This window comes from Neoarius graeffei, chromosome 10 (assembly GCF_027579695.1).
Source record: "Neoarius graeffei isolate fNeoGra1 chromosome 10, fNeoGra1.pri, whole genome shotgun sequence".
NCBI lineage: Eukaryota > Metazoa > Chordata > Actinopteri > Siluriformes > Ariidae > Neoarius > Neoarius graeffei.
Window position 1 is genome coordinate 72,667,896 of NC_083578.1, and position 27,439 is coordinate 72,695,334.

Below are 27,439 nucleotides of genomic sequence, written 5' to 3' on the forward strand. Positions count from 1 at the left end.
ATAAATGACCAAGTATAATATTTTTGTCTCATTTGTTTAACTGGGTTCTCTTTATCTACTTTTAGGACTTAGGTGAAAATCTGATGCTTTAACTAACTCATATTTATGCAGAAATATAGAAAATTCTAAAGGGCTTACAAACTTTCACGCACCACTGTATGGAAGGAGTCTTGTATCAACACTTTGTAACAGCTAAAGCTGTAACCTCTTGTTTAAGCCCAGTCATATTTTATTTACATCATTCCATAAACACCTGTTCACTTAGCAGATGTACAGGACACACATTTAGGGAAAAAAAAATGTTAAATCTAAAACGCTTCGTGTTTTATTTGGTTTGTTCTCCTTAAATTTCTATGTACAACCATTTAGAACATGAACACCTTTTCGAGAAATAGGCCTATTTAACATTATAGACTTCACCAAATGACTCATGTGGCTAGACGCATCAAATGGCTTGATCTTAAACTGCAAACTTGTGTGTCGTAAGCCATCTAAAATGCATGTGTTGTAAGAACAAGTCTTTACAAAGAAAACAATAAAGTGAATTGGGCTGATTTTAGCTTTGTGTTAAATATCTTCATGTTGAGCTCATTAATGATCAATTGGAGACTTCTTTCAAAATTCTTTTCCCCAAAAAACAGATCTCATTCCTGTCTGCTGATGCAAGTAGTGTGTTTATTTTCATGTTGTTATCTTTACTTCTTTTTCAGTAAATCACCAGAAGTCAAGACAAATACCAAAGATCTGCACTGAAAAGTTTCTGATCCTGAAGTTCCCCCTTGTGGCAGCTATAGGAGAAGCCTAGATGCAGACTATAATAAACGGTGGGCATTTGTTAAACCACAGGATTACTTGTCAGGAGGTATTGAGATATAAAACTTAATACTGGCACTGTACAGAATGCCACTGTAGATACAGTTAAACAAACCTAGCACGCTACTACACTTTCTACTTCCCCATTAGATGACCATTTAAAAAAAAAGTCTAATCACATAGAATCCAGCCTTGTGAAATAAACCACTGGACTCCAGAGTCATGGCAACGCTGGCAGTTTATACATTTGGCACTTTAAACGTGTTAAACCAAATCAACATACGGTACATGCAAACGAGCATTATAAACTTGGTAATTAACCCCAGCACCAGATGCACATGAAATAGGATCACATATGCATGGCGGTGGTCTCCAGTTTCAGGAATAGGTTCTCTCATGTGACACTTGGAATAACCAGCTTACTAAAAACAAAACCAAAAGGACACAGATGCATGGCGTACAAATTTTATTACCACAGCGTTTGTTTGGCTTTCAGTCTGAAGAGGAAAGAAAAATGGAAGGGAAAGAAGAAGAGAAAAAAAATAAAAATCTCCCATACAAGTCAGATGCAACCATAACAAAGCAATAGGTTTTTTGTTTTTTTTTTTAATATAAATACAAAAAAGTAAGATGACCAAGGTTTAAAAAACAAATGCCAAAAAGTTGGGGAGAAAGAAATGAAAACAAAAACAAGGCCTTCCATATGAAGGGTAAGTTTTTTGTTTTTTTTTTAAAGATTGACTAGTCTCCCCCCCCCAAAAAAAAAACCCACACACCACATACTGGCTGGCAAAAAGCAACCCAGTATAACCGGTAGTGATAGGAGGATGTCCATGAAGAGATTACATTCCAGAAGTTCAGGATTGGACACAAGAACTGGACCTACAATCAAACCATGAAACCAAAAAGGTAGAGGCGCAGAGGATGAGCACTTTTTTTTGCAGCAGAGAGGTGAAATACAATCAAGTCTTACTGGACTGATTAGAAAGAGGCAGCAAAAGACTGAGTACATTGAGAGGGGAAAAAAAATTATTTTCGGGGGGAGCCACCTGACTCCTGTTCTAGTCCATGCCAATGTCCACTTAGTCATTCACTAAACTGAAAGAGGTGCATGTGTAAATCTAAATTTAGGCAGCTGTTCTATGGTGATGCTCCACTTTGAAGGAAATGCATATTTAACTCCTTAATCTCTCTTCATTAGAATAATCTAACATAGCAACAGTGTCAAACCCTACAGCTGACATGATGCTTTTCCAGTCTGAAAAATCCATGAAGCATCCTGAGGAGTCTAAAATCCATCGTTTTCTAACCACCAATTTATTCATCAAGAGCCTGAGAGAAACTAAAAAGGTTTAAGCTTAATATAATCCTGACGATGATGACGACAGCAACAAAGAAAACCACCCGTGACAGTCTCTGAAATAAACATTCCTGATTAGCCATCTATGAACATAAATGATCTGTTTTACATCACACAGCTGAGCATAGAATTGCAGGGATAACCAAAGCATGTTACTCGCAGCATTTCTTTTTCTGCATGTTTCCTTTTTTTATTCATTCATTTTAGGTGGTATACAAATGACATTCCTCAATGGCTTTCATAAGATCCAGAAATTGTTACAAAGGAAAAGCAAAACATGGGAACTGGAAATCCAATGTTCTCAAGCAGAAGAAAAACAGAACTTTTATCTACATTGGCATTTGGGCAAAGAAACCAGACGTCACAGCTGCCACTACAAACTACAACCCAAGAAAAGCCATGTCGAAAGACACACAAACATTCTGATGGAGATTGATATCTCTCTCGGGAAGGAGCAAGAAGAGGAGGAAAATGATGACCAATCCTCTTAAAAGATGAATTTCCTGATGAATGCAACTCAATGCTGCCTCCTGGTGGCTATATGATGTGTTCAAAGCTTTTTAAAAGATTTTAGCTACCTCCAGTATTTTATGATTGCAATCGCTAAACTGTTTTTGGGATTCAAGCAGAATGTCCTCACAGGAGAACCTGGTGGTAGTGGTGTGCATAAATGCGGCCTGTAAAGGTTACAGAGTCATAACCTTGAAACATTTAAGTAATAGTCAGAACATCCCCCTATCCTCCTCCCCAAGACATGACATGGGTGTGAGCCAGAAAAGCTTTCAGCAAGCTGAACTGCAGCATACAAACAAGGTCAATGTCCCTGAATATGTTGATCAAATGCTTACAAGACAGATGGAGAGGAGGGAAAAAAAAAAAACCCCACAAGTAGTAAAAATGGAAGCAAAACCAGAGAAACATACACATTCCACAAGTTTTAGTAAGAGCTTTTTTTAAAAATAAAAAAAAATCCATACAAATGAGTCGGATGGACACGCTGGTGTCTTATCTTTGATCAAGATATTTCAATTATGATGTCTCATTTTCAAAAACAGGTTAAGTGCAAATGTGAGCCCTTGCAGTTGGGCAGGAAGAACAAAAACACTTATTTCACAACTGGCAAGATTGTTTTCGGAATGGGACACGATTCCACTCCCCCCTCTCACACCCATAATCCAGAGCTCTGCAAGGGGCATCATTAAAGCTTGGCAGAAAAAAAAACAAAAACACTAGATTTGGCAAGGCTAAAAACAGACTGCCAAAGCCACAGGAGTCCATGTGTGGCAGTTATGGTGTACGCAAACTGCACAGATTTTTCAAAATGCTGACTTTAACTGGGACACAATTACGTCTTTACACACCTATTACTCAGACACAAACAGACGTCCTCTGTACACACACACACACACACAGGACACACAGACATTCCCTTGCTTATTGCAGCAATAATAAAAGGGTTTATTTGGATAAGTAAAACCTGGATGTCATATTTGGGGGTGGGGGGGGGGACACCTGAAATGTGAGGCCCTGAGCTATCGAAGAGACAGTCTGTTTGTGTGCGTTATGTGTTTGTGTCGTGTAATAGGGTACAACAGCAGTTTGGCTAAGAAAGTCTTTTCTCGACATCCTTCCCCAAAATGTGTAAGGGAAAAGGAGTGGGGAAAATTTTGAAACAAAAACAGAGATGGGGCTCGATAGCAGGTATCTGTCCCTCTCCATCATCTTTCTCCCTTTTTTTTTTTTCCTAATTCCCCTCTCTCCCTCTCTCTCAACGGAGGTAGAGAGAGCTGGCTGGCCAGCAGAACCTATTTGCCCACCCTCACACTAACCACAAAGAGGGAGGGACAGAGAGAGAGCTAGAGAGGCAGGAAGACAGACAGACCGACGAGAGACAGAGTGAAGGAGAAAAACAAAAACAAGTGCAAGAATCAGTGAAAGTAGGTGCGGTAACAGAAGTATGTTCCCATAGCGAGCACGGTGCACACACACATGCTAGCCAACAAGGGGCTCCACTGTCCCGTAGGCCTCTTCTCTGGTGGTGACCGTGAAGGTTTGGGCGGAGCTTCTGTCATCACGGTGAATGGGTCGCTTGGCTTCGGAGCATTAGTATCATCAGGCTCATCAACAAACATTGTCGGCGTCTCAAACTCCGCTGCTGCCTCCGAGGCCTCCACCGGCCGCCTGCGAAGCTCGGGTTCTGAAGGAGCACTGGGAAATAAGCAAAGAGATAAACAAATAACCAAATAATTGTGGAAACTACAATTCTGGAAACTTATCCAATAGAAAAAAGTTCTCGCTTTACTTTTGAAAGATCACTCAATCCCCAGGAAACCCATTAAAAGGTGTCATTCCACGACAAACTGTTTAATACTTGCTCTTTTTGAAATACCATAGGTCACTCAGAGTTGCATATGCATGCTGCATGTGAAAATGTTCTTCTCCCCCCCCCCCCAATTCCCTGTATTAGCCTATGAAAGAAAATACAACCCCGATTCCAAAAAAGTTGGGACAAAGTACAAATTGTAAATCAAAACAGAATGCAATGATGTGGAAGTTTCAAAATTCCATATTTTATTCAGAATAGAACATAGATGACATATCAAATGTTTAAACTGAGAAAATATATCATTTAAAGAGAAAAATTAGGTGATTTTTAAATTTCATAACATCTCAAAAAAAGTTGGGACAAGGCCATGTTTACCACTGTGAGACATCCCCTTTTCTCTTTACAACAGTCTGTAAACATCTGGGGACTGAGGAGACAAGTTGCTCAAGTTTAGGGATAGGAATGTTAACCCATTCTTGTCTAATGCAGGATTCTAGTTGCTCAACTGTCTTAGGTCTTTTTTGTCATATCTTCCGTTTTATGATGCGCCAAATGGTTTCTATGGGTGAAAGATCTGGACTGCAGGCTGGCCAGTTCAGTACCCGGACCCTTCTTCTACGCAGCCATGATGCTGTAATTGATGCAGTATGTGGTTTGGCATTGTCATGTTGGAAAATGCAAGGTCTTCCCTGAAAGAGATGTCGTCTGGATGGGAGCATATGTTGCTCTAGAACCTGGATATACCTTTCAGCATTGATGGTGTCTTTCCAGATGTGTAAGCTGCCCATGCCACACGCACTAATGCAACCCCATACCATCAGAGATGCAGGCTTCTGAACTGAGCGCTGATAACTTGGGTCGTCCTTCTCCTCTTTAGTCCGAATGACACGGCGTCCCTGATTTCCATAAAGAACTTCAAATTTTGATTTGTCTGACCACAGAACAGTTTTCCACTTTGCCACAGTCCATTTTAAATGAGCCTTGGCCCAGAGAAGACGTCTGCGCTTCTGGATCATGTTTAGATACGGCTTCTTCTTTGAACTATAGAGTTTTAGCTGGCAACGGCGGATGGCACGGTGAATTGTGTTCACAGATAATGTTCTCTGGAAATATTCCTGAGCCCATTTTGTGACTTCCAATACAGAAGCATGCCTGTATGTGATGCAGTGCCGTATAAGGGCCCGAAGATCACGGGCACCCGGTATGGTTTTCCGGCCTTGACCCTTACACACAGATTCTTCCAGATTCTCTGAATCTTTTGATATTATGCGCTGTAGATGATATGTTCAAACTCTTTGCAATTTTACATTGTCAAACTCCTTTCTGATATTGCTCCACTATTTGTCGGCGCAGAATTAGGGGGATTGGTGATCCTCTTCCCATCTTTACTTCTGAGAGCCACTGCCACTCCAAGATGCTCTTTTTATACCCAGTCATGTTAATGACCTATTGCCAATTGACCTAATGAGTTGCGATTTGGTCCTCCAGCTGTTCCTTTTTTGTACCTTTAACTTTTCCAGCCTCTTATTGCCCCTGTCCAAACTTTTTTGAGATGTGTTGCCGTCATGAAATTTCAAATGAGCCAATATTTGGCATGAAATTTCAAAATGTCTCACTTTCGACATTTGACATGTTGTTTATGTTCTATTGTGAATACAATATCAGTTTTTGAGATTTGTAAATTAATGCATTCCGTTTTTATTTACAATTTGTACTTTGTCCCAACTTTTTTTGGAATCGGGGTTGTAGACAGATAAACGAGCGAATCAGAAAAAGCCCTACGAACTTGCGTCACTTCGAAAATTAGTCATGGCCTCGCCCATAACCCACTGGAGGGAGCATCACAGTGCTGTTAGCCAGTCAGAAACGATATGTTCACATGTCATGAATATTCATGAGTAAGAGCTGAAATCCTGTCGTTCTCTCCCCACCCACTCCTCCACCAAACTAGAACAGCCTGAAACAGGAGCACCACAGCATTTTTTTTTTCCCCCCACCAAAACCAGCTCACAGGGCATTCATTCATAGTAGAAACCACCGCACAATTAATGAAAAAAACCGATGCAATGACACCTTTAAAATCTATAAAACATTGGAGTTTGAGTCAATGCATCACCATTTCACCAAACCAACAAGAAAACCACATAATGCAAGACTACACAAGTCATTTTATTCTAGCCACATTTACTGAATGAGCAATCACATGCTCTGATTGGCTACTCTACTACAAGGATATCAGCTCATACTTTGAGGCCAAGTTTACATTAGACCGTATCTGTCTCGTTTTCTTCGCGGATGCACTGTCCGTTTACATTAAAACGCCTGGAAACGCCAGGAAACGGGAATCCGCCAGGGTCCACATATTCAATCTAGATCGTGTCTGGTCCGGTGCTGTGTAAACATTGAGAATACGTGGATACGCTGTGCTGAGCTCTAGCTGGTGTCGTCATTGGACAACGTCACTGTGACATCCACCTTCCTGATTCGCTGGCGTTGGTCATGTGACACGACTGCTGAAAAACGGCACGGACTTGCGCCTTGTATCACCTTTCATTAAAGAGTATAAAAGTATGAAAATACTGCAAATACTGATGCAAATACTGCCCATTGTGTAGTTATGATTGTCTTTAGGCTTGCCATCCTTCCACTTGCAAGTGGTAAGTGATATGCACTGGGATCACACACACAGCGGCTCAGTCCCGAATCACTGCTCGTGCGCTATACTCACGCGCTCTGTGAGCTGCGCAGGGCCGGAGTGCGCACCCTCCAGAGGGCGGAGTGATTTGGAGCGCAGGATGCCTGCGGAGCCGAGCGTATCCGTGTATTGGTGTTGCTGTGTGCACGCGAATCGTGTATTGGTGTTGCTGTGTGCACGCTAATCGTTTTAAAAACGTTAATCTGATGATCCGCTGATACGGTCTAATGTAAACCCCACCTGAGTAGAGAAAAACAAAAATGGTGGAGCATGTTCCTGAACCAACAGAGGACGAAACAAAAAAATTCGACTCGTAAACAACCACCCCCCCAAAAAAAGGCAACAAAATAGGGGAGAGAGTATTTGGTAAGAACATATGTTTTTATTTTTCAAGTATTATTATAGCAATTTGTGAAAAATGCTATGGTCATTTTGCCGGTTTGTTTACATTCTAAGTGGAAATGATGGACGTTTTGTACAAAGTTTTTATTCATCAAATTTGCAAAACAAAGTAAAAACGCTCAGTTTCTCAAAATCCAGTGAATGTGGATAGAATAAGACAGTTATTCCACTCAATCTTGTCACTATGTACCTCGTTGGCCATCAGCTCATGTACAACTCGATTTCGTGGAACAACTTAATATTTGTGTAGAATATAATACTGCAGATAGTGATGACCACTGAACGCTTTGGCAGCAGTAAAGCCTCTCTCCATTAACAGCTTGTCTTAACTTACATGCCAACATTAGCTGGTTAGCTCATCAACCTTGTCTCCTAATTCTGTGATTGCAGGGTATGTAATATAAAAAAAAAGGGTAGAAAAACTTTGGGAGCATGTACAGTGGTGCTTGATAGTTTGTGAACCTTTAGAATTTTCTATATGTCCGCATAAATATGACCTAAAACATCAGATTTTCACACAAGTCCTAAAAGTAGATAAAGAGAACCCAGTTAAACAAATGAGACAAAAAAGTATTATACTTGGTCATTTATTTATTGAGGAAAATGATCCAATATTACACATCTGTGAGTGGCAAAAGTATGTGAACCTCTAGGATTAGCAGTTAATTTAAAGGTGAAATTAGAGTCCGGTGTTTTCAATCAATGGGATGACAATCAGGTGTGAGTGGGCACCCTGTTTTATTTAAAGAACAGGGATCTATCAAAGTCTGATCTTCACAACACGTTTGTGGAAGTGTATTATGGCACGAACAAAGGAGATTTCTGAGGACCTCAGAAAAAGCGTTGTTGATGCTCATCAGGCTGGAAAAGGTTACAAACCCATCTTTAAAAAGAGTTTGGACTCCACCAATCCACAGTCAGACAGATTGTGTACAAATGGAGGAAATTCAAGACCATTGTTACCCTCCCCAGGAGTGGTTGACCAACAAAGATCACTCCAAGAGCAAGGCATGTAATAGTCGGCAAGGTCACAAAGGACCCCAGGGTAACTTCTAATGGTGATGATACACGGGGCAACTTTTTGGGCAATGTTGCTGGCAACGGGCAACTAGGTGAGACACAGGGCAACTTTTCAGGGCAACGGCAGTTTACAGTTAGCTTAAAAAAAAAAACACGATGTCTTAATTTTTGCTGTGACCATTTAATCAAGCTGCCTGTTGCTTTTTAGAGCTTTGGTGAGGTAAATTCCTCCATATAGAATATTAAAATAACTTGCCAGCGTAAAAACAGATGAGGAGTCTCTCCATCTCTTCACTCCACTGACACTGAGCGGCCGCCATATTTGTTTGAAATTTCTGATCCGAACCTCACCGGAGGTCACATGACTCAATACTTGCGTTCTGATTGGCTTATCTCAAAAAGTTGCCAGAGATTATCAAAACCATTCAGAAAGAAACAATGTTGCCCAATCTCAATAGAAAAGAGTCAAAACGCAATTGCCCAGCAACATTGCTCGGCAACATTGCCCAAAAAGTTGCCCCGTGTATCATCACCATTAGCAACTGAAGGCCTCTCTCACATTGGCTAAGGTTAATGTTCATGAGTCCACCATCAGGAGAACACTGAACAACAATGGTGTGCATGGCAAGGTTGCAAGGAGAAAGCCACTGCTCTCCAAAAAGATCATTGTTGCTTGTCTGCATTTTGCTAAAGATCATGTGGACAAGCCAGAAGGCTATTGGAAAAAAGTTGTGTGGACGGAAGAGACCAAAATAGAACTTTATGGTTCAAATGAGAAGCGTTATGTTTGGAGAAAGGAAAACACTGCATTCCAGCATAAGAACCTTATCCCATCTGTGAAATATGGTGGTGGTAGTAGTATCATGGTTTGGGCCTGTTTTGCTGCATCTGGGCCAGGACTGCTTGCCATCATTGATGGAACAATGAATTCTGAATTATACCAGCAAATCCTAAAGGAAAATGTCAGGACATCTGTCCATGAATTCTATCTCGAGAGAAGGTGGGTCATGCAGCAAGACAATGACCCTAAGCACACAAGTTGCTCTACCAAAGAATGGTTAAAGAATAAAGTTAATGTTTTGGAATGGCCAAGTCAAAGTCCTGACCTTAATCCAATCAAAGTGCTGTGGAACGAGCTGAAGCGAGCAGTTCATGTGAGGAAACCCACCAACATCCCAGAGTTGAAGCTGTTCTGTATGGAGGAACGGGCTAAAATTCCTCCAAGCCGGTGTGCAGGACTGATCAACAGTTACCGGAAACATTTAGTTGCAGTTATTGCTGCACAAGGGGGTCACACCAGATACTGAAAACAAAGGTTCACATACTTTTGCCACACAGATATGTAATATTGGATCATTTTCCTCAATAAATCAATGATCAAGTATAATATTTTTGTCTCATTTGTTTAACTGGGTTCTCTTTATCTACTTTTAGGACTTGTGTGAAAATCTGATGATGTTTTAAGTCATATTTATGCAGAAATATAGAAAATTCTAAAGGGTTCACAAACTTTCAAGCACCACTGTACAAATCTCTTGGGTCTTGAGATGCTGTTGGGATTACAATGTACTGCATGTTGATGTGCAGCTGAATTTCATGTAGATATTACCTGTGTGTGTAGGGGACGTTGTTGGCCTGTATAATCTCACGCGGAGGGAAAAACTGTGGCGTGGACTGGGGTCCGTTGTAGGGGGGCTTTGGTGGACGTGGCCGAGGAGGGGGAGAGAACTCTGGGGGAGGGTCTTCCTCATTTGACAACTCCTTCCATGACTCCTAAGGACACAAACACGATGACTGATCAATGCTGCCAGGTTCCAACACGGTCACACATATGCCAGGATCTTGTGGAACGCTAGAGCAATCCATGTGTTACATGATTCTGTGGTCAACAGTATAGTTGTGTTTTCTCACCTGGATAGAGGTGTCTCCCATGATGCACTTAGCACCCTCTATAACGGCAAGGTAGGAGAAACGGAGCTGGTCTGCTGTTTGGATCAAACCCATCCGGAAGCGCCTCATGTCCAGGAGAACATCCTTGATCCGGACTGAGGACGGGTCTTTCCGCAAAGACATCTACACATACACAGAAGAAAGAAGGTTTTAAATGAGGGCAGTCAACCGATTAAAATATTTACCGTAATTGTGATTAACTGCATTATTGTCCATAGTTAACTCGATCACTTTTTTTAAATCTGTTCCAAGTGTACGTTAAAAGGATATTTTTCAAGTTTCGAGTGGACAAATATGCTTGCTTTATGAAAATGTATGGAGCCAGGTCAGGAAGGATAAGGGTGGACACAGCAAAAATAATTTTTGTGGGCATTTTATTCCCCTGCTGGATTTAAATAAAGTTAACACTGCTTTTATTTTGAGAATTTAGCACAATTCACTGTGAACAAGACAATATAGTATTTCCCTTGAGTTCTGTACTTAACCTCCAGCCTCAAACTATGCAATAAAATAAACTAAAACTCTGTGACGTGGACTCTGGACAACAGCAGTGGCCATCTTTAAATAAATAAAATACAAAACCTAAATAAATACATTTGTTAAGGTACACAGCTCAAAGATGTCTTCCAGTAAAATGGGGGGGACGACCCTCACTGTTAAATACATTCATGAGCAAAAACTGCATTTATAAAAACACTTTCACACCACTCAAATTTCTCAGAACAACACAAATTCTCTCACTCCAATGTGCAGCCTGCACGCTCACTCACACCTTAACATGTCCTCTTTTCTCCCCTTCGGACCATCAAAAATAAATAAAAATACACACATTTTATGCAAGTCAGAATGCAACAATACAAGTTAATGCTGTACGTAAGTGCACTTTATCATGACTTATGCTAACCAGCTACTTGCTACATTGCTCGCTCACACTAGGTCACTTCCTGATTTCTCAAACTATGGGGGAGGGGGCACAGAACATGCATGTGTTTATCGCACGTCCAAAAAAAAAAAAGTGCCATCAAAAGGGGTGTGTTAACGCGTTATTATAGTGTTAACTTAGCCCCATTTTAAACACAAGCAGACAGTTTCTTAGAGGTTCTCAGAGTAGATTTTCAAATATCAACAGGATCCAATTTGGGACGGACAAAATAAATAAATAAATAAATACCCACCCACCCCAACCTTGACTAGGGGCTTCATTTGTAAACGCCTCTCGACCAATACTAAAAGAACCTTAAAATTGTACAATATTTATAAATAAAATGTATTCCACAATACTGCCATACATCAACTCTGGATTGGATTTTTTCCAGCCCTAAAATGAGCTCAGCCTTCCCCTGGAATGGGGTGCACCTGAAGCAAGGAAAAGACTTGTCAGTATATTTATTGCGAATGCAGCATTTCAATTCTTATCCCGGGCAAAATACAAAACGCTCCTTTAGAAATAAAGTCCTTCACAACTAAAATAGAACCCAAAAAACCCCAAGTTTTCTCCTAAATTTTGTCCTATTCAAACACATTAGCCACACTGAAAGGTCCTAGTCTATAGAAATAATGACAACTCATTAACTGAGCGTACAGTCTTTACAGGAAAATAGACCGAGAGCTTGGCAAAAAGACCAAGGTCTGATATTTTCCTGTGAAGACTGAGCAACCAAGGATAATAAGGAGTTTATTATAATGCTTTCTTTATTTCCAAGATTAAAAGAGACAGGTCATTATAATGAGGCATGACGCTGCTTTCAGTCAAGTCATATTTGTAACAGTTGAATCACGCATGCAGAATAAACGGCTAGCGGTTTCAAAACTGAGGTTTACTTCTCCATTCGAGCAATACATAAGTGTTCTGAGAAAGATAAATTAAATTTTTTTTTTTTTGCAACACTGAAAGCTGGCACCTTAGAAAGAAAGTCCGTAATCACCCACAGGCATTATGGGAAAATTCTGCCCACCAAGGAACCAGTCAGAGCACACGATTTTACCAGAAGTAGCTTGTGCCACATAATAGAAAATAAGCCACCTGAAAGAATTTAAACAATTTGGAATAAGATGCATCATCACCTCACAGCATGTATAGAAATATCTTCTGGTCAGAAATATTATTAGATCAGATTTGAGTGTGTAAAATAGCACTAAAGAAATTCAGAACATTAGATCATTATTAAATGAAATGAGATGAAAAAATAAAATGGGTCCCTCACCAACAGGAGGCAGGTGTCTACAAGGCAGAAGGTTCCCGAGCGACCGATACCGGCGCTGCAGTGGACCACCACAGGCCCTTGATCTGAGTTTAGACAGCCTGACTCTCGCACCTTGAACAGGAAGTTGAGGAAAGAGGCAGGAGACTCGGGTACACCGAAGTCAGGCCAGGTGGTGTAGTGAAAATGAAGAATCTCCCTGGTTTCCTGAGTCTGTAAACAAGCGCACGCACACAGTTTATTATTACACTTGCCTATTCAGGTCTCAATTACTAAAGTGTAACGGATCTGGATAATAAAAGCCAATGTTTTGCTTTTAATAAATGCTTCATTTAAAAAAAAAAAAAAAAAACCCGCAAGGACAGCAAAGTTGCTCACTGAAAGATTTTCCAGCTCCAGCTGCCGGACTGTGTAGTAGGATTTTACATCCTCCGAAATAAGAGTCAGCTTGAAGTTTGTGTCCTCGAAAACAGCTTCCCGCTCCTCCCTCTGTGGCCAGTACTGTGCACATTTCACCTGATCCAGCAAAACACACCATAATACAGTCAGTCCCATCATCCCTCCCCCCATTTTCTCCCTTATTTGGTCATTTGCCAGTTTCCACCCAATAGTCAACTTTCCTGTGTCACATTCTCATGAAGATAGCCATCAGCTGGGGAGGGCGGGGCAAATATGCTTCCTCTGAGACATGTGACGCGAGCCACTGCATCTTTTCAAACTGCTGCTCATGCACAGGACAGTGTCCCTCACTCTGAGGAAAAAGCGTTCGCTGCCCTCGTCCACATACACAAGCTCACAGATGCCCACAGTAATGCTGTCCCTCCCAGCCAGGCAGTGCGGCCAATTCTGCCCTCTTGGTTGCCGGCCATGGTGTTGATCATACACCTTTCTGTTGCGCTACTCGGGAGCCCATACTTTTTTAAATACAAATTTGCTAAGACTTTCTTTTGAAGGTCTAGATTAAATCCTCTATAACTGCAGATACTTTCAGCTGCAAAACAAAAATTACTCATTATAACACATTATCAGTTCCACGCCAACGGACTGAAATTATTTAAGAGCAAGAACGCAATTGCTGATCTGGCAAGTCAGCGATTTTCTGTGAGGAGACGTTTATTTCGCATTCTCTTGCCTCAGTGCTTTATAACCAGAGGTACAGCTGCAACATGAACTTTTCCTTTAAGACGCGGGAAAGTCTTCAGGACTTTCTTTTTGCTTTGTGGTTTCTCATGTAAATGTTACAAACTGAATTTTGTGTCTCAGTAACTTTGAGAGAGAGGGAAAATAGTGCCTGGGTCATGGAATGACTTTACAGCTGGTATGAGTCACAAGAACCAACTTGTCTCATGGACATTCCACAATATTAACTGTAACAAGAAACTGAGATAATGTATAAATGTAGCATACCTGAATTAGTAAAAATAAAATCACTGTTGGCAAATAGATGTGGTATAAATGAAATAAAAACACTCTGGATTGTTCAATTAAAGTTAAGTATTTTTCCTTTAAGGTGGTATTAGTACTTCACTTTGCATTGTATCTTCCTAAAACACACGCCCAATCATGTTTTAGTCTTTATCATCATGTTCATACAGTGTCATAGAAGCTTCCAAGCAGGATTACATGGTATGAACATAATTACAAAAGGTTGGTATTTGCAGCACACAAGAATTCTTGGATTCTTCATGAAGATCAATACATCTACATGTCTAGCTGAATAGGAGGGGAGACTCTTACCGAGCCCTTCTCTATGACACGGTTCAGCATGACCACTCCACGAGTCCTTTGCTCCCACACCATCTCCCAGAAATGCCCGCATGTGATCGGTAAGGGACCCTAGAGAGCGAGAGAAATTAAGTATTGAACACCTTTGAGATATTGAAGGACATTAAGTCTTGATCATGTGTATGGTCACTCAAATTTGCTGATGTGGCTTACAACAGCAACAAAAATAAATGTCTATACACAGTACAACAGGTTATCGGAAAATAAAAGATTTGGGCTTGTATTCATTTAAAAAAAAAAAAAGTGATACAATAACCTTATAAGATTCTTCTCATCATATCCGTTTGTGACTAGCTTTGGTGTTGTACTTAAAATTAGGCAAAGCACCTTCCTTTATTTACCTTCATATGATCAGTGCAATTAAAGTGATCATCCTCATCAGATGTCGTGTGGTGTTTTAATGTGGTTTAGAGACGTAAAGTTAAACTGTATTATCAATGTTGTTCTTTTTCTTATCCATCCCACATGCCCTCCAAGATTGTTGGCACCCCTTGTAAAGATTAGTGAAATGGGTTAGAGCATGCGTGAGTGTGCACTCCACCTTTTGGTGAAGTAGCTTCATCACACACTGGGGGGGGGGTTTAAAAAAATATTTTTTTTTAAATCCAACCTTTAATTGGTTTTAAAAAAAAAAAAAAAAAGGTATTCAGGGAAAACAAATCCATCACCAAAAAAAGACTTTGGAAAATATTTTCACTAGTCTTTACAAGGGGTGCCAATAATCGTGGAGGACACTGTGTACACACACACACACACACACACACACAATGGGATGGGTGGGAACTGGGAGAATAGGGGTTTGATTAAGTTTTGTTTCTGTACATTTCCACATCTGTTATACAAGTTACACAACCTAGCAAAATAAAGACAACTGTTCACCCAGAAAAAAAAGATTAATAACCGGAAATACTGAACATGCTCTGGTAAAATCAGCACATGCTCTTAAAAAAAAAAAAAAAAAAAAAAAAAAAAAATTGTTAACCCCATTTAAAAGGCTTGATCTTGAAATCTTATTGGATTAACAAACTTGATATTAACAGTGGCTATGGAGGTTTCTAATAATTCTTAGGTCAGAAGAAGAACTTTATTCATCACATGTACACTTGTGAAATTCCTTTCTGCATTTAACCCATCTGAAGCAGTGAACACACACACACACACACACACACACACACACACACGAACAATGAGCGCACACACATACCCAGAGCAGTGGGCAGCCATAGTAACAGCACCAAGGGAGCAGTTTGGGGGGGGTCCTTGCTCAAGGGCACTTCAGCCCAAGGCCACCCCATGTTAACCTAACCTGCATGCCTTTGGACTGTGGGGGAAGCCGGAGCACCTGGAGGAAACCCATGCAGACACGGGGAGAACATGCAAACTCCGCACAGAAAGGCCCATCAGCCGCTGGACTCGAACCCAGAACCTTCTTGCTGTGAGGAGACAGTGGTAACCACTACACCACCATGCCGCCCGAGATTAGATTAGACTACTAAACTAAAGAAAATAAAAGTCAGAACCGAATGCACATGTAGTGCCACTTCTTGCTTTAAAAGTTACAGTACAGGGTTTAGCCTGTAGCCAGCGCTGCCCGAGTTGTATCTACTGTGGGTTTTTTTGGGCTTTCCCCACCTTTATTATTGGATAAGACAGTGCAGAGACAGGAAATGAGCAGGAGAGAGAGACGGGGAGGGATCGGGAAATGACCCCGGGCCGGAACCGAACCCGGGTCCACAGCACGGCGCCCCATCCACCCGAGCCACGACGCCCCCTATCTATTGTGGTTTAAGGCTTTTAATGGCGCTCTAGTCTCTTGTTTTTGCACCACAAGCCACATAACTGACCACCTACTTCTGAGCCTTTTTTTTTTTTTAAATATATAAATACAGACATACACTTGCACACCACAGCAGTGCTGATCACTGAATCAAAATTGTCACCATGGCTTTTACATAAATATCTGAATAAGGATTTCAGTATTCAGATACTGGTGTCTCAAACAATTAACTGCACATTCACATCACTCTACTGAAAAAGTGAACTAAAGATACCACATTTGATTATTTCAAGATTATGAATAATATTATGTACATTTGTCCCAAAGTACTGCTTTCACATACAACTGAGGTCCATGGCCCACATCACAACCCCACTTTTTCCCCCTGCAGTGAGGATTAACACTAGTAGGGCCAATAAATGAAAAAAATTCAAGGGATGTGATGAGGCTCCAGTCTACAGCCCATTAGACTCACTGTACCAGTCAAACTATCAGAAAGGATCTGTGAAGAGATCTCTGAAAACCTGACAATCAGCCTTTGTGTAATTTAGCACTAATCCATGAAGGCACTCCGTCATCACACACTGAACCTCTTCTCCAAAAGCTAAGCCGAGCAGAAACATCTTGCCTTGACCAGTTAATCCCATCGAGAGTTGTCTGAAGGCTCTTCTTTATGCTGAAGAGTAGGAGTTTAAGCAGGGATAAATCTGTGCTGAACAAAAAGGAATAACACGTTCAGACGCGCCTGCACCTCTTAATTCTGATGCATTCTCTGGTATTTCACAACACACTCCAAATGGGCCAGGAAACGTCAGTAGCGTGAAATAAACAGATGACCTTTCCTGCCTTTCTATGAATCAGTCATTAACGTCAAACAGGATGATCATCATCACTACCACCATTACAACCCTCTAAACTGGAAAATACCATTTTATACACCATTGCTCAAGAGTGTGACTTTTTTTAAAAAACAATGTTAACATAAGTCGCATTTACAGCGGTGCTTGAAAGTTTGTGAACCCTTTAGAATTTTCTACATCTCTGCATAAATGACCTAAAACCTTATCAGATTTTCACACAAGTCCTAAAAGTAGATAAAGAGAACCCAGTTAAACACATCAGACAAAAATATTATACTTGGTCATTTATTTATTGAGAAAAATGATCCAATGAGTGGCAAAAGTATGTGAACCTCTAGGATTAGCAGTTAATTTGAAGGTGAAATTAGAGTCAGGTGGTTGTCATCCCACTGACTGAAATCAGGTGTGAGTGGGCACCCTGTTATTTAAAGAACAGGGATCTATCAAAGTCTGATCTTCACAACACGTTTGTGGAAGTGCATCACGGCATGAACAAAGGAGATTTCTGAGGACCTCAGAAAAAGCGTTGTTTATGCTCATCAGGCTGGAAAAGGTTACAAACCCATCTCTAAAGAGTTTGGACTCTACCAATCCACAGTCAGACAGACTGTGTACAAATGGAGGAAACTCAAGACCATTGTTACCCTCCCCAGGAGTGGTCGACCAACAAAGATCACTCCAAGAGCAAGGCGTGTAATAGTCTGCGAGGTCACAAAGGACCCCAGGGTAACTTCTAATGGGCCTTTTCCATTACCCTTTTTCAGCTCACTTCAGCCCAACACGGCTCGCGTTTCGACTACCTCAGAGCAGCACGACTGAGCTCACTTCAGCCTTACTCAGCACCCAAAACTCACACGGTTTCGGAGTGGAGCTGAAGTGAGCCCAACCGAGCCGAGTGGGGCTAGGGGCATGAGGAGACACTCCCCTGTGCACTGATTGGTGAGGAGGAGTGTCCTCACATGCCCACACACGCCCCGCGAGCACGCTGGGATCTGTAAACACCGTAAACCCGGAAGAAGAAGAATTACGACAAAGAAGAAGATGATCAGAAAACTAGAAGATGGAAGACCAACCCAAGCAAGGAAAGGCCAGCCAGTGATCCAACACTAACGACTCCATGTCCTCCATGTTTATTGCTTACTATCCGGGTCGTGAGACTACCGCTTAAAAAGGTCACTACTGCTTAAAAGGCCGCCTAACGACATCACGTGACGTCCACCCACTTTCGCCAACTCCACCCAATGTGTCCACCCACTTCCAGCCAGCACGGTTCAGCGCGGTTGTAGTCGAAATGCAACCCCAACAGCCCCACTCAGCTCGACTCAGCACCGCACGGCTCAGCCCAACTCAGCCGCGTCGGTAGTGGAAAAGCCCCATAAGCAACTGAAGGCCTCTCTCATATTGGCTAATGTTAATGCTCATGAGTCCACCATCAGGAGAACACTGAACAACGGTGTGTATGGCAGGGTTGCAAGGAGAAAGCCACTGCTCTCCAAAAAGAACATTGTTGCTCATCTGCAGTTTGCTAAAGATCATGTGGACAAGCCAGAAGGCTATTGGAAAAATGTTTTGTGGACGGATGAGACCAAAATAGAACCTTTTGGTTTAAATGAGAAGCATTATGTTTGGAGAAAGGAAAAACACTGCATTCCAGCATAAGAACCTTATCCCATCTGTGAAACATGATGGTGGTAATATCATGGTTTTGGCCTGTTTTGCTGCATCTGGGCCAGGACGGCTTGCCATCATTGATGGAACAATGAATTCTGAATTATATCAGCGAACTCTAAAGGAAAATGTCAGGACATCCGTCCATGAACTGAATCTCAAGAGAAGGTGGGTCATGCACCAACACAACAACCCTAAGCACACAAGTCGTTCTACCAAAGAATGGTTAAAGAAGAATAAAGTTAATGTTTTGGAATGGACAAGTCAAAGTCCTGACCTTAATCCAATCGAAATGTTGTGGAAGGACCTGAAGCGAGCAGTTCGTGTTAGGAAACCCACCAACATCCCAGAGTTGAAGCTGTTCTGTATGGAGGAATGGGCTAAAATTCCTCCAAGCCGGTGTGCAGGACTGATCAACAGTTACCGCAAACGTTTAGCTGCAGTTATTGCTGCACAAGGGGGTCACACCAGATACTGAAAGCAAAGGTTCACATACTTTTGCCACTCACATATGTAATATTGGATCATTTTCCTCAATAAATAAATGACCAAGTATAATTTGTGTCTCATTTGTTTAACTGGGTTCTCTTTATCTACTTTTAGGACTTCTGTGAAAATCTGATGTTTTGGGTCAAATTTATGCAGAAATATAGAAAATTCTAAAGGGTTCACAACCTTTCAAGCACCACTGTATATATTAAAAAAAAAAAAAAGTTATTCTAATTAAAGGAGAGAATAAAACTGGGATCTTTTCAGAGCCCACGCTATGATGCTCAAAGGAGGATTAAAATTCTGTTCCAGTAATCCCATTCTGTGCTTGTCCTGTATACGTAGTCAATAATGCATTTTTTCCCCCCTTTTGACTATAGAGCAATTAAACATTCATTACTAAATAATTCCCAAGATCTCCATTTCAGTCCTTCATAACATCCATCGTTTCCTGCTCAACATGTTTACTTTAGGTCTTGACCTAACTTTTTTTATCCCATTAAAAGAACTTTAAATACACTTCAGTAATGCAAACTGTATACTCTTGTGTGTAGATATACCTCAGTAGATGCGAGTACACTAATCAGAATAAGCTGACTGTAAACAGTAGACAGATCAGAACATGTACATGCTTGCATAACACTCAGCAGCGCTGGCTCCTGCAGTTTTTGATATGAAAGATGTGCATGGTACAAGCTTCCATGGTAATTCTAAAATATTTTAGGGGAAGTAAAATGCTGACAGCCAGGGACATCTGCATTTACACCTCTTAAGCAGTCAAAAGAAGGTCTGTCTCGATGAAACGTTACATTGGCAGGAATTAAACGCAAACAAAATATCGAAACGTACCAGGACAGAGATGTTTACAGTTCAAGTGTTTATAATGCTATAAATAAATATGGTGACAGATACAAGCTCTGTAATATTGGCATTGAATCTAAAAATTATTTTGAATTAAAAAAAAAAGTCATTATTTTGTGCTGATTTGAGATATTAGGTACATAACGATTTCACCCAATTCATAATTCAATTCTATTCACTATATTGGTTTCAGGATTTGTTTTTCCTCATGACATTTGAAAATAAATAGAAAATTACAAAAAAAAAAGTTCCCTATTCTTTCCTTTGTAAAATAAAAAAATAAAAACGCACACACCCCTTTCATTTTCTTAACAATCAACAATTATTTACCCACATTTTTCAAGGTTGGAGTAAAACATAACAGCCTGTTAAATATATTCTTTTTATTAAAACTGAAAATGTTAATTACAAAAACCTTTTCTTAATAAACATTGCCATCTTCATTTCCCTACTTGTTTCTTCAGCTTTCAGAAGTCTGTAGTGCTGATTTCTTGTTCAATCTAATTGCATTGTTCAATTGCACAATAGCTCTTTCCCATTTTAGATCTGAGCTGTGTCCAAAATCATTCACTATCTAAGGAGTTCTAGAAAGAGGACTATATAGTGAGCTCATTGGTAAAATGAGCACACCGACACTACTCTGCCGCACCGTTATTTACGTCACTACTGTCACACAATTAAAACGTGCCAGATCAATCTGCTCATGGGTTTTCAAAATACATACGTGTATTTTTGTGATAAATCCATATATTATACCGAGCGCATTTCCAACATTAATAAAATACTTTGTGTCTGCTACATCTTTCAGTTCTTTTAAATCAAGGCTGAATACTTTCTTCTTTGCTGCTGCCTTTTATTAAATCACATTTGAGGCTTTTGATTAATTCCTTGCTCTGCACTGTAACTTTTATTCTTGTATTTTATCTTAATTTCTTACTATTTTAATTGCACTTGAATGTCCGTTTATAATGCGTTTCTTCCTCAGTCCATTCACCAACACTTTCCTTTCAGCACAACCACAATGGTATATATATTGCTTGGTTAGTAACCGTCGGTTGTACACTACTTTTCACAATGCATTGTGGGATACTACGAATCCACTATATAGGGTGCATTCATCCTCACTATACATTCAGACAGCACTACAAAATGGCAAACTCAGTATATAGTCCCCTATATAGTGAGGGATTTCGGACACCGGGCTGCTTTTTTTTTTTGGCGCATGTTTTCACAGCATTAGAGCGGTATGACTTCCACCTAGGGTGAAGTCACATGTATTCCTGTTATAGACGACTTGCAATCACGTGATCAAAATGTGCTACGTCGTGAGCATCCGCCACAATGGTGGATATACAAAGCAACTAGGATGACAGACGCTGAAAGCGTGTCTAAATAATGCTGAATTTTCTCAGCATTACCACGATTTGAATGATCGAGTGAAGATTCGATACAAAGATAGACGTGTGGTTTTGACCCATATTTAAAAAAAAAAAAAAAAGTCAGACTTTTCTGAAGACAAGACACTTCTACCGACCATAGAGTATGAATACAGGTCATTTTGTCCAATAGTTAAGACATTTCGCCCAAAGCCTTTTTCAGATACATTAATCATTTTACATTTCAGGTATTTGTTTGAAAAAAAAGGAGGAATTCTCAATGAATTTGACCAAAGCAAAACACATTTTTGTAAAGCAAATGAGTGCCATAGTACATGCGCTTCAACATTAAAACACGTACTGGGGGGGCGGCGCGGCACAGAACCACGTTGGCCCGTGTAACTTGCTGACCCTGGGATGAAGTCACTCATTGCAGGCTGCTCGTTTGCATGTCTATGTTTCCGGCTGGATCATATTAAATCTTCAGGCTCAGAGCAATAAGTGCAATACCTCTCCTGCCGCAACTTTTCCTTTCAAGCACGGGAAAGTTTTCAGGACTTTCTTTGTGCTTTTTCGTGTCATTTTACAAGTTGCAATTTTTTTGTCTCAGTAACTTCAAGAGTGAATATAGAGGCTGGTCAAGGAATGACTGTTTACAGCTGTTAGATCGTGAGAGATAACAGAAACGAGCTTGTCTTGTGGACATTACATTAAAAGTAACTATACACAATGTACAACGTGCCATTCTTTAACGTTAATTAATGTTTGTAACTGTCGTGGTGTAAAAGGAATTTAAAGTTAAAAAAAAAAAAAAAAATTTAAAAAAAAAAAACCCCCACACAACACTTTAGGATGTCCCGTTATAGGACAATCAGCTTTGGGGTGGAGCTGGTACTGGTACTCCACTCCACACCAGGCTTTCGTCTAAACGGGGGAACAGGGGCGCTGCGCCCTCTTACTCTCGGCGTGCGCCCCCTTACCGACTCCGTGAAAACATCCCAGCAACACTACGTGACAATGTGTCTGATCATCAAATATGTTATAATTGCTCCAAAAATATTCCAATCATAGTAGATACACCGCCAGACGGTGCAAAAACAATCCGAATTGGCGTTTTCCAATTCGGCACCAACCCCCCCGCTCTCTCAGCATGGTGAGCGCCCTCATACTAAATTTTTCTAGAAAAAACCCTGCCACACTGTTGCTTACTGTCCTGCCATGTTTTATTCCTTATTCAATAAAATCAAACCAATTTTGTAACAGTCATTTGTGCTGTACAATATAGTTTGGGTTATTCTGACTGTCATACTTAAATTTGATATCCAACACCAATATGTCAAAACCAAAACGAGCACAAATGAATCCAAGTGGCTTTACGTCTATTTGCCAGGGGCAGTCACTGAAACTGGACTTTCTGTCTAAGCAAATATTTCACCAACAGCTACTAGGAAAACGCCATGAAATAGACAGACATACAGACATCCATCTTAGTATCACTGGCAGCAGTTTCAAGTGGCTTAAATATAAAGGGACCTTTAGAAGTTCACAGGCAGGACTAATATTGCATTCTGTCACCTTTTTAAAGACGAAATCTATTCCTCTGTACATTTATAACCTCTCTATATACCAAGAGCACAGCTGAGTATCAGGCTGTCTACACATTTTACAGTGCTTTAGAAAGCTAGTGAAGTGCAGTCACAGCAAGGCCTGTTCCAATCCACAGAACACAGAAAAACCAAACCCCGGAACTGGAATCAAATGAAGCAGTCATGTGTAACACTGCGTTCCCATTAGGTTTCAGTTCTCCAGGGCCACTTTTGAACGTATACAAGTCATTATTATGTTGTTGAAACCAACAATTAAGGGACAACGTTAGGTCAGAATGTCCTGAGGTATTTTCATATTATGCCTGGCTTCTTTTGAAACATTCCTCCACAAGAACGAACAGTGTTAATAACGGCAGTAAGGAGAAGCCTAGAGGAACTGAACACCGGAGGCCGCTGGCTCTCTCTAGTCTTCTAACCTGAGTGAGAATGTAGCTTCTCTGCGCCTCCTCCATGGAGATCAGGCTGGCGTTGATGTAGTCATTGCTGCCGAGCTGAAGATGAATTCGACTGTGGTCGACTAGTGGAAAGAGAAACAGAGACACATACAGTAGTTTACATCCTCACTACAAAAATCACATGACTGCATGTTCGACATTGATGCAGTCACACAGGTGCAGCTAAGGGAGGAATTCCCAGAGGCCTCTGTGGTAGCACAAACACCACAGGTCTCTTTCAGGTCCTATTCTCAGTTCCACCAAATTAAAGCAATTAGCCTTCTGATATTAGGTCAGTAAAACAGGAAAAAAAAAAAAAAAAAGTTGCATAATACACAGGTTATCTATAGCCAAAAATGGCTGATGCCTACACATGTGGTGATCTTTGCATGAAAAACTTGAAGCTGTTTTTAGGCCTGAGTTGAAAAAAAAAAAGAAAACAAGAGGAAACCACAGCAGCACAGCTCTCTAAAGATGCTAAGATGGAAGAGAGAAAGAAAGCGCCAAAAAAAAAAAAAAAAAAAAAGGGGTGGAGGTGGTATGACATCAGTACTGCTGCATTTTTTCATGGATGATTATAAAATCACCACTTTTGCCAATTTTGGCCTTTTGGATTCTGCATAGCCTGCTTTATGCTAGAACAGATAAGTCACTAAGCTTGTATGTTTAAGTATACTACAGTCTTCCTTAAAGAATTCAGCTATTATTTCAGGGAAATTAAAACACATTTAGTAGTACTAATCTTGAATCAGGTCTCTATCAATAATTTTTTTTTTGTTTTTGAAATACATTTTCACACCTGAAGCAGTTTTATTCAGACAAGCATGGGCTCTTTTCATTCGTGTTAAATTTTAACCCAAGTCCCCATAACACACAAACCATCTATACCACAGTGCTGCTGAATTCTCCACTCTGATTGGTCAGAAGGTGTTGATTATATTAAAGCTCTTGTTTGAATACATTTCCACAGGAACCAATTTATTCACTGGGGCTTGTAAAGGAGGATGAACTACATAATTTAGGGCTAATAATAAACAGCTTTTTTTTTTTAAGTAATCGTTTTGACATGGTGGCACTTTCTGCCAGGACACATTGATTGAATATATTTAGGTAAGAAGCTTCAAGTGTTAGAGCTTTGTACTGGTGAGCAAGTATTCTGCCACAGGACAGAGAGAAAATGAGAAGCTGGTGAAGGAACGACTGTTTATAGTTGCAATAACAAGTGATACCAGGAACTTGTCTTGCGGATATATTCAACATAAACTTAAGCATAAACGGTTTTCAAAAACATGCTGTGCTGTTTGTTAATAAATTTAACCTGTGGTATTTCAGCTGGAATAAAGCACATTGCGATGTGCAGTTACAGGAAACTCATCCACTACAGGCTGACAACAGTAACGGCACTCGGCATCACACCACATCGTCACGCATTATTTTCCTATTATAATACATACCCGTGTTTTATTCCTTATTTAGCGTCTAGTAAAGTCAGATCAAACCTAGATCAATCTCGGGGGGGTGGGGGCTATATTACATACATGGGCTGACATCTCTGTAGCGATTGCGGCTTCTGTTCTCTGGAAGTTTGGCAATCCTGCAGGGCAGTTCACTTGACTGTTGTCTGATTTCCTGGAGAAAGAAACAAATCTCTGTTAGACCTCTTGCACACAATAATGGAAAATGCTTAATGCCTTTCATCAGCATTACAAAAGCCAACTTAGATTTATTTTGCATACAGTTTGTTCCTGTCGTGGTAGAAAACCTCAGTGGTCACATGCATACTATGCAAACAAGACTATGTCTCGTTTTTGCTTCTTCATCATCACTCTATAATGGGTCTTATTAGTAGGTCAGTTAAGTAAGGAAATGATGCCATTAGCATTTTCATTGCCTCACTGTGCATGAATGAGAAATGGGTCAGCTGGGATGCCATGTTCTGGGCTTCACCTGGTTTAGGCGCTCACAAAATGCTGCCTGCTTTCTGTTTACAGGCTTTTCATGATAAAGATGATGACTATGTCACATGTATACACTTTACATATCCCAGCCTGTTGCATGATACAGCATCCCTATGGCAGAGAGGGTTAAGGACCTTGCTCAAAGGCCCCAACAGTGGCAGCTTGATGGTGCTGGGGCCTGAACCCCTTCTGATTAATTAACCTTTGAGCCATCCATGCCCTGGTGAAAGAACAGGACTAGAGACAATAGATCACACAGAGACTGACGAAAGGAAAGATTTACAAATAGAATCTGAAGGTTATGAGATTTGCATCAGCAGCACTGTCAAAGTGTTCAAGAGAACTTTAAAACAGCCAGAAACCAAATGTCAGGAGTGAACAGTTTTGCACAGAAACAGGACAAAAACAAGCGCAGATGATCTAAAGGTTTAATGAGAAATAAATGATCGCTTTCGACATTCGGACTAAATCAACTTCAGCCGGAGCACAAGCTATGAAGTAGGTAGTGCTGCACAAAATGACAGAAGTTTAATACTTTTTCAAAGTGTAAATAACGCGCATATTAAAAAAAATCAGTAATAATTAAACATTTGAACTTTCAATACATGCTAATATCTTCATTAAACGGCACGTTGACACGTTTATGATCAACCCTAATTGTGCATGCTAGGGAGTTCATGTGGCTGTAAAGCTTGAGATCCAGCCTGGAGGTTCATAAATAAATAAGATAAATTAAAAAAAAAAAAAAAAAAAAAAGTCTTGATTGCATAGTGGTACTTAAGATAAAAAAAATCCTATACAAAAGAATTTGTTGTTTTAATCCCAATGTATGTATAGTTTCTTTATTTTCACCATATATCGTCTGTGTATCGGAAACTATGATACGAGTTACCGGTATAAAAGTCAACATGATGGTATCGTGACAGCCCTAGAGCAGGGTCAGTCAATTAGCAACCTAGCTAGCTATTCACAAAACCTAAATAACCTGATGTAACAGGAACAAAAAGTGATTAGACTAACAACTGCTGCGTTTATTCAGGTAGCTCGGAAGAGTAGTTTGGCTTTAAGAACCGTCAGAAAACTGAGTTTGGCTGTTAGCACCGTTGCTACTAGTGTTAGCGTGTCAGCGTCTATCAGTTCACACTATCATCAGTCCTGCCTGCTTACGTTACATTAGCGCGCGAGCTAGTGAAGTGTCATCACCCACAGGACGTGAAAATTATCCCCCACGGCACTACAGGCAGCGCTGGTGCTCTTGTTTCCTTAAAACACAGTACCTTATTAGTTCTGACCGAGCCTGATACTGTACCTGGTAAATGGCGTTCCAGTTCCCGGATTCATCAATTTCCCGAAACTCAGCTTCCATTGCAGTGCTTTTTTCACCGCCCGCTCCCCTACTGCCTGTCCGTCACTACCTGTGGAATACGCAGGATCAATCAGGAAATCCGCGACCAATCACACCAGCTGTAAATCCTTTACAAAGACGTTAACTCGCTTCCGAAAGGGCTATTTTATCGCTACTGCTTTCTCTTGGCCTGTTCTTACCGGAAACACGCCGCACGCTCCTCCCGCACCGCCGCACTACAGCGCTGACTCTGCGCATCGCCCCCGCGTGCACAACATTAACCAATCAGCGAGAGCGCGCGCCTGAAATCCCCAGCCACAAGCCAATCAGCTCACAGATGATGTCCGAAAACGCGTACTACCCTACTTAAATGGTGGCCGTGCTGCTTAGTATCTAGTACAGTAGTGTGTGGTTTGGGACGCAGCCACATTACTAGACGGGGGGAGATCACCAGGGCCAACACACACAATACTATCTTTGTAATACACTTATGTTAACTGTATATCTGCAAA

The 27,439-nt window shown here is 40.7% G+C and overlaps 1 protein-coding gene across 1 annotated transcript; it reads right to left on the bottom strand.

The window, feature by feature from the left end:
- Positions 1–1,264: 1,264 nt before the first annotated feature.
- ptpn1 (protein tyrosine phosphatase non-receptor type 1) lies at positions 1,265–27,211 on the bottom strand. The gene is made up of 10 exons (XM_060932214.1): positions 27,128–27,211; positions 26,892–26,997; positions 25,163–25,253; positions 23,607–23,707; positions 14,505–14,603; positions 13,146–13,283; positions 12,771–12,980; positions 10,528–10,689; positions 10,226–10,389; positions 1,265–4,381 (listed from the first exon to the last, which is right to left on the bottom strand). The coding sequence occupies exons 2-10, from the start codon at positions 26,946–26,948 to the stop codon at positions 4,102–4,104; spliced, it is 1,302 nt and encodes a 433-aa protein (XP_060788197.1). The 5' UTR covers positions 26,949–26,997; positions 27,128–27,211; the 3' UTR covers positions 1,265–4,101.
- Between the last annotated feature and the right edge of the window lie 228 nt (positions 27,212–27,439).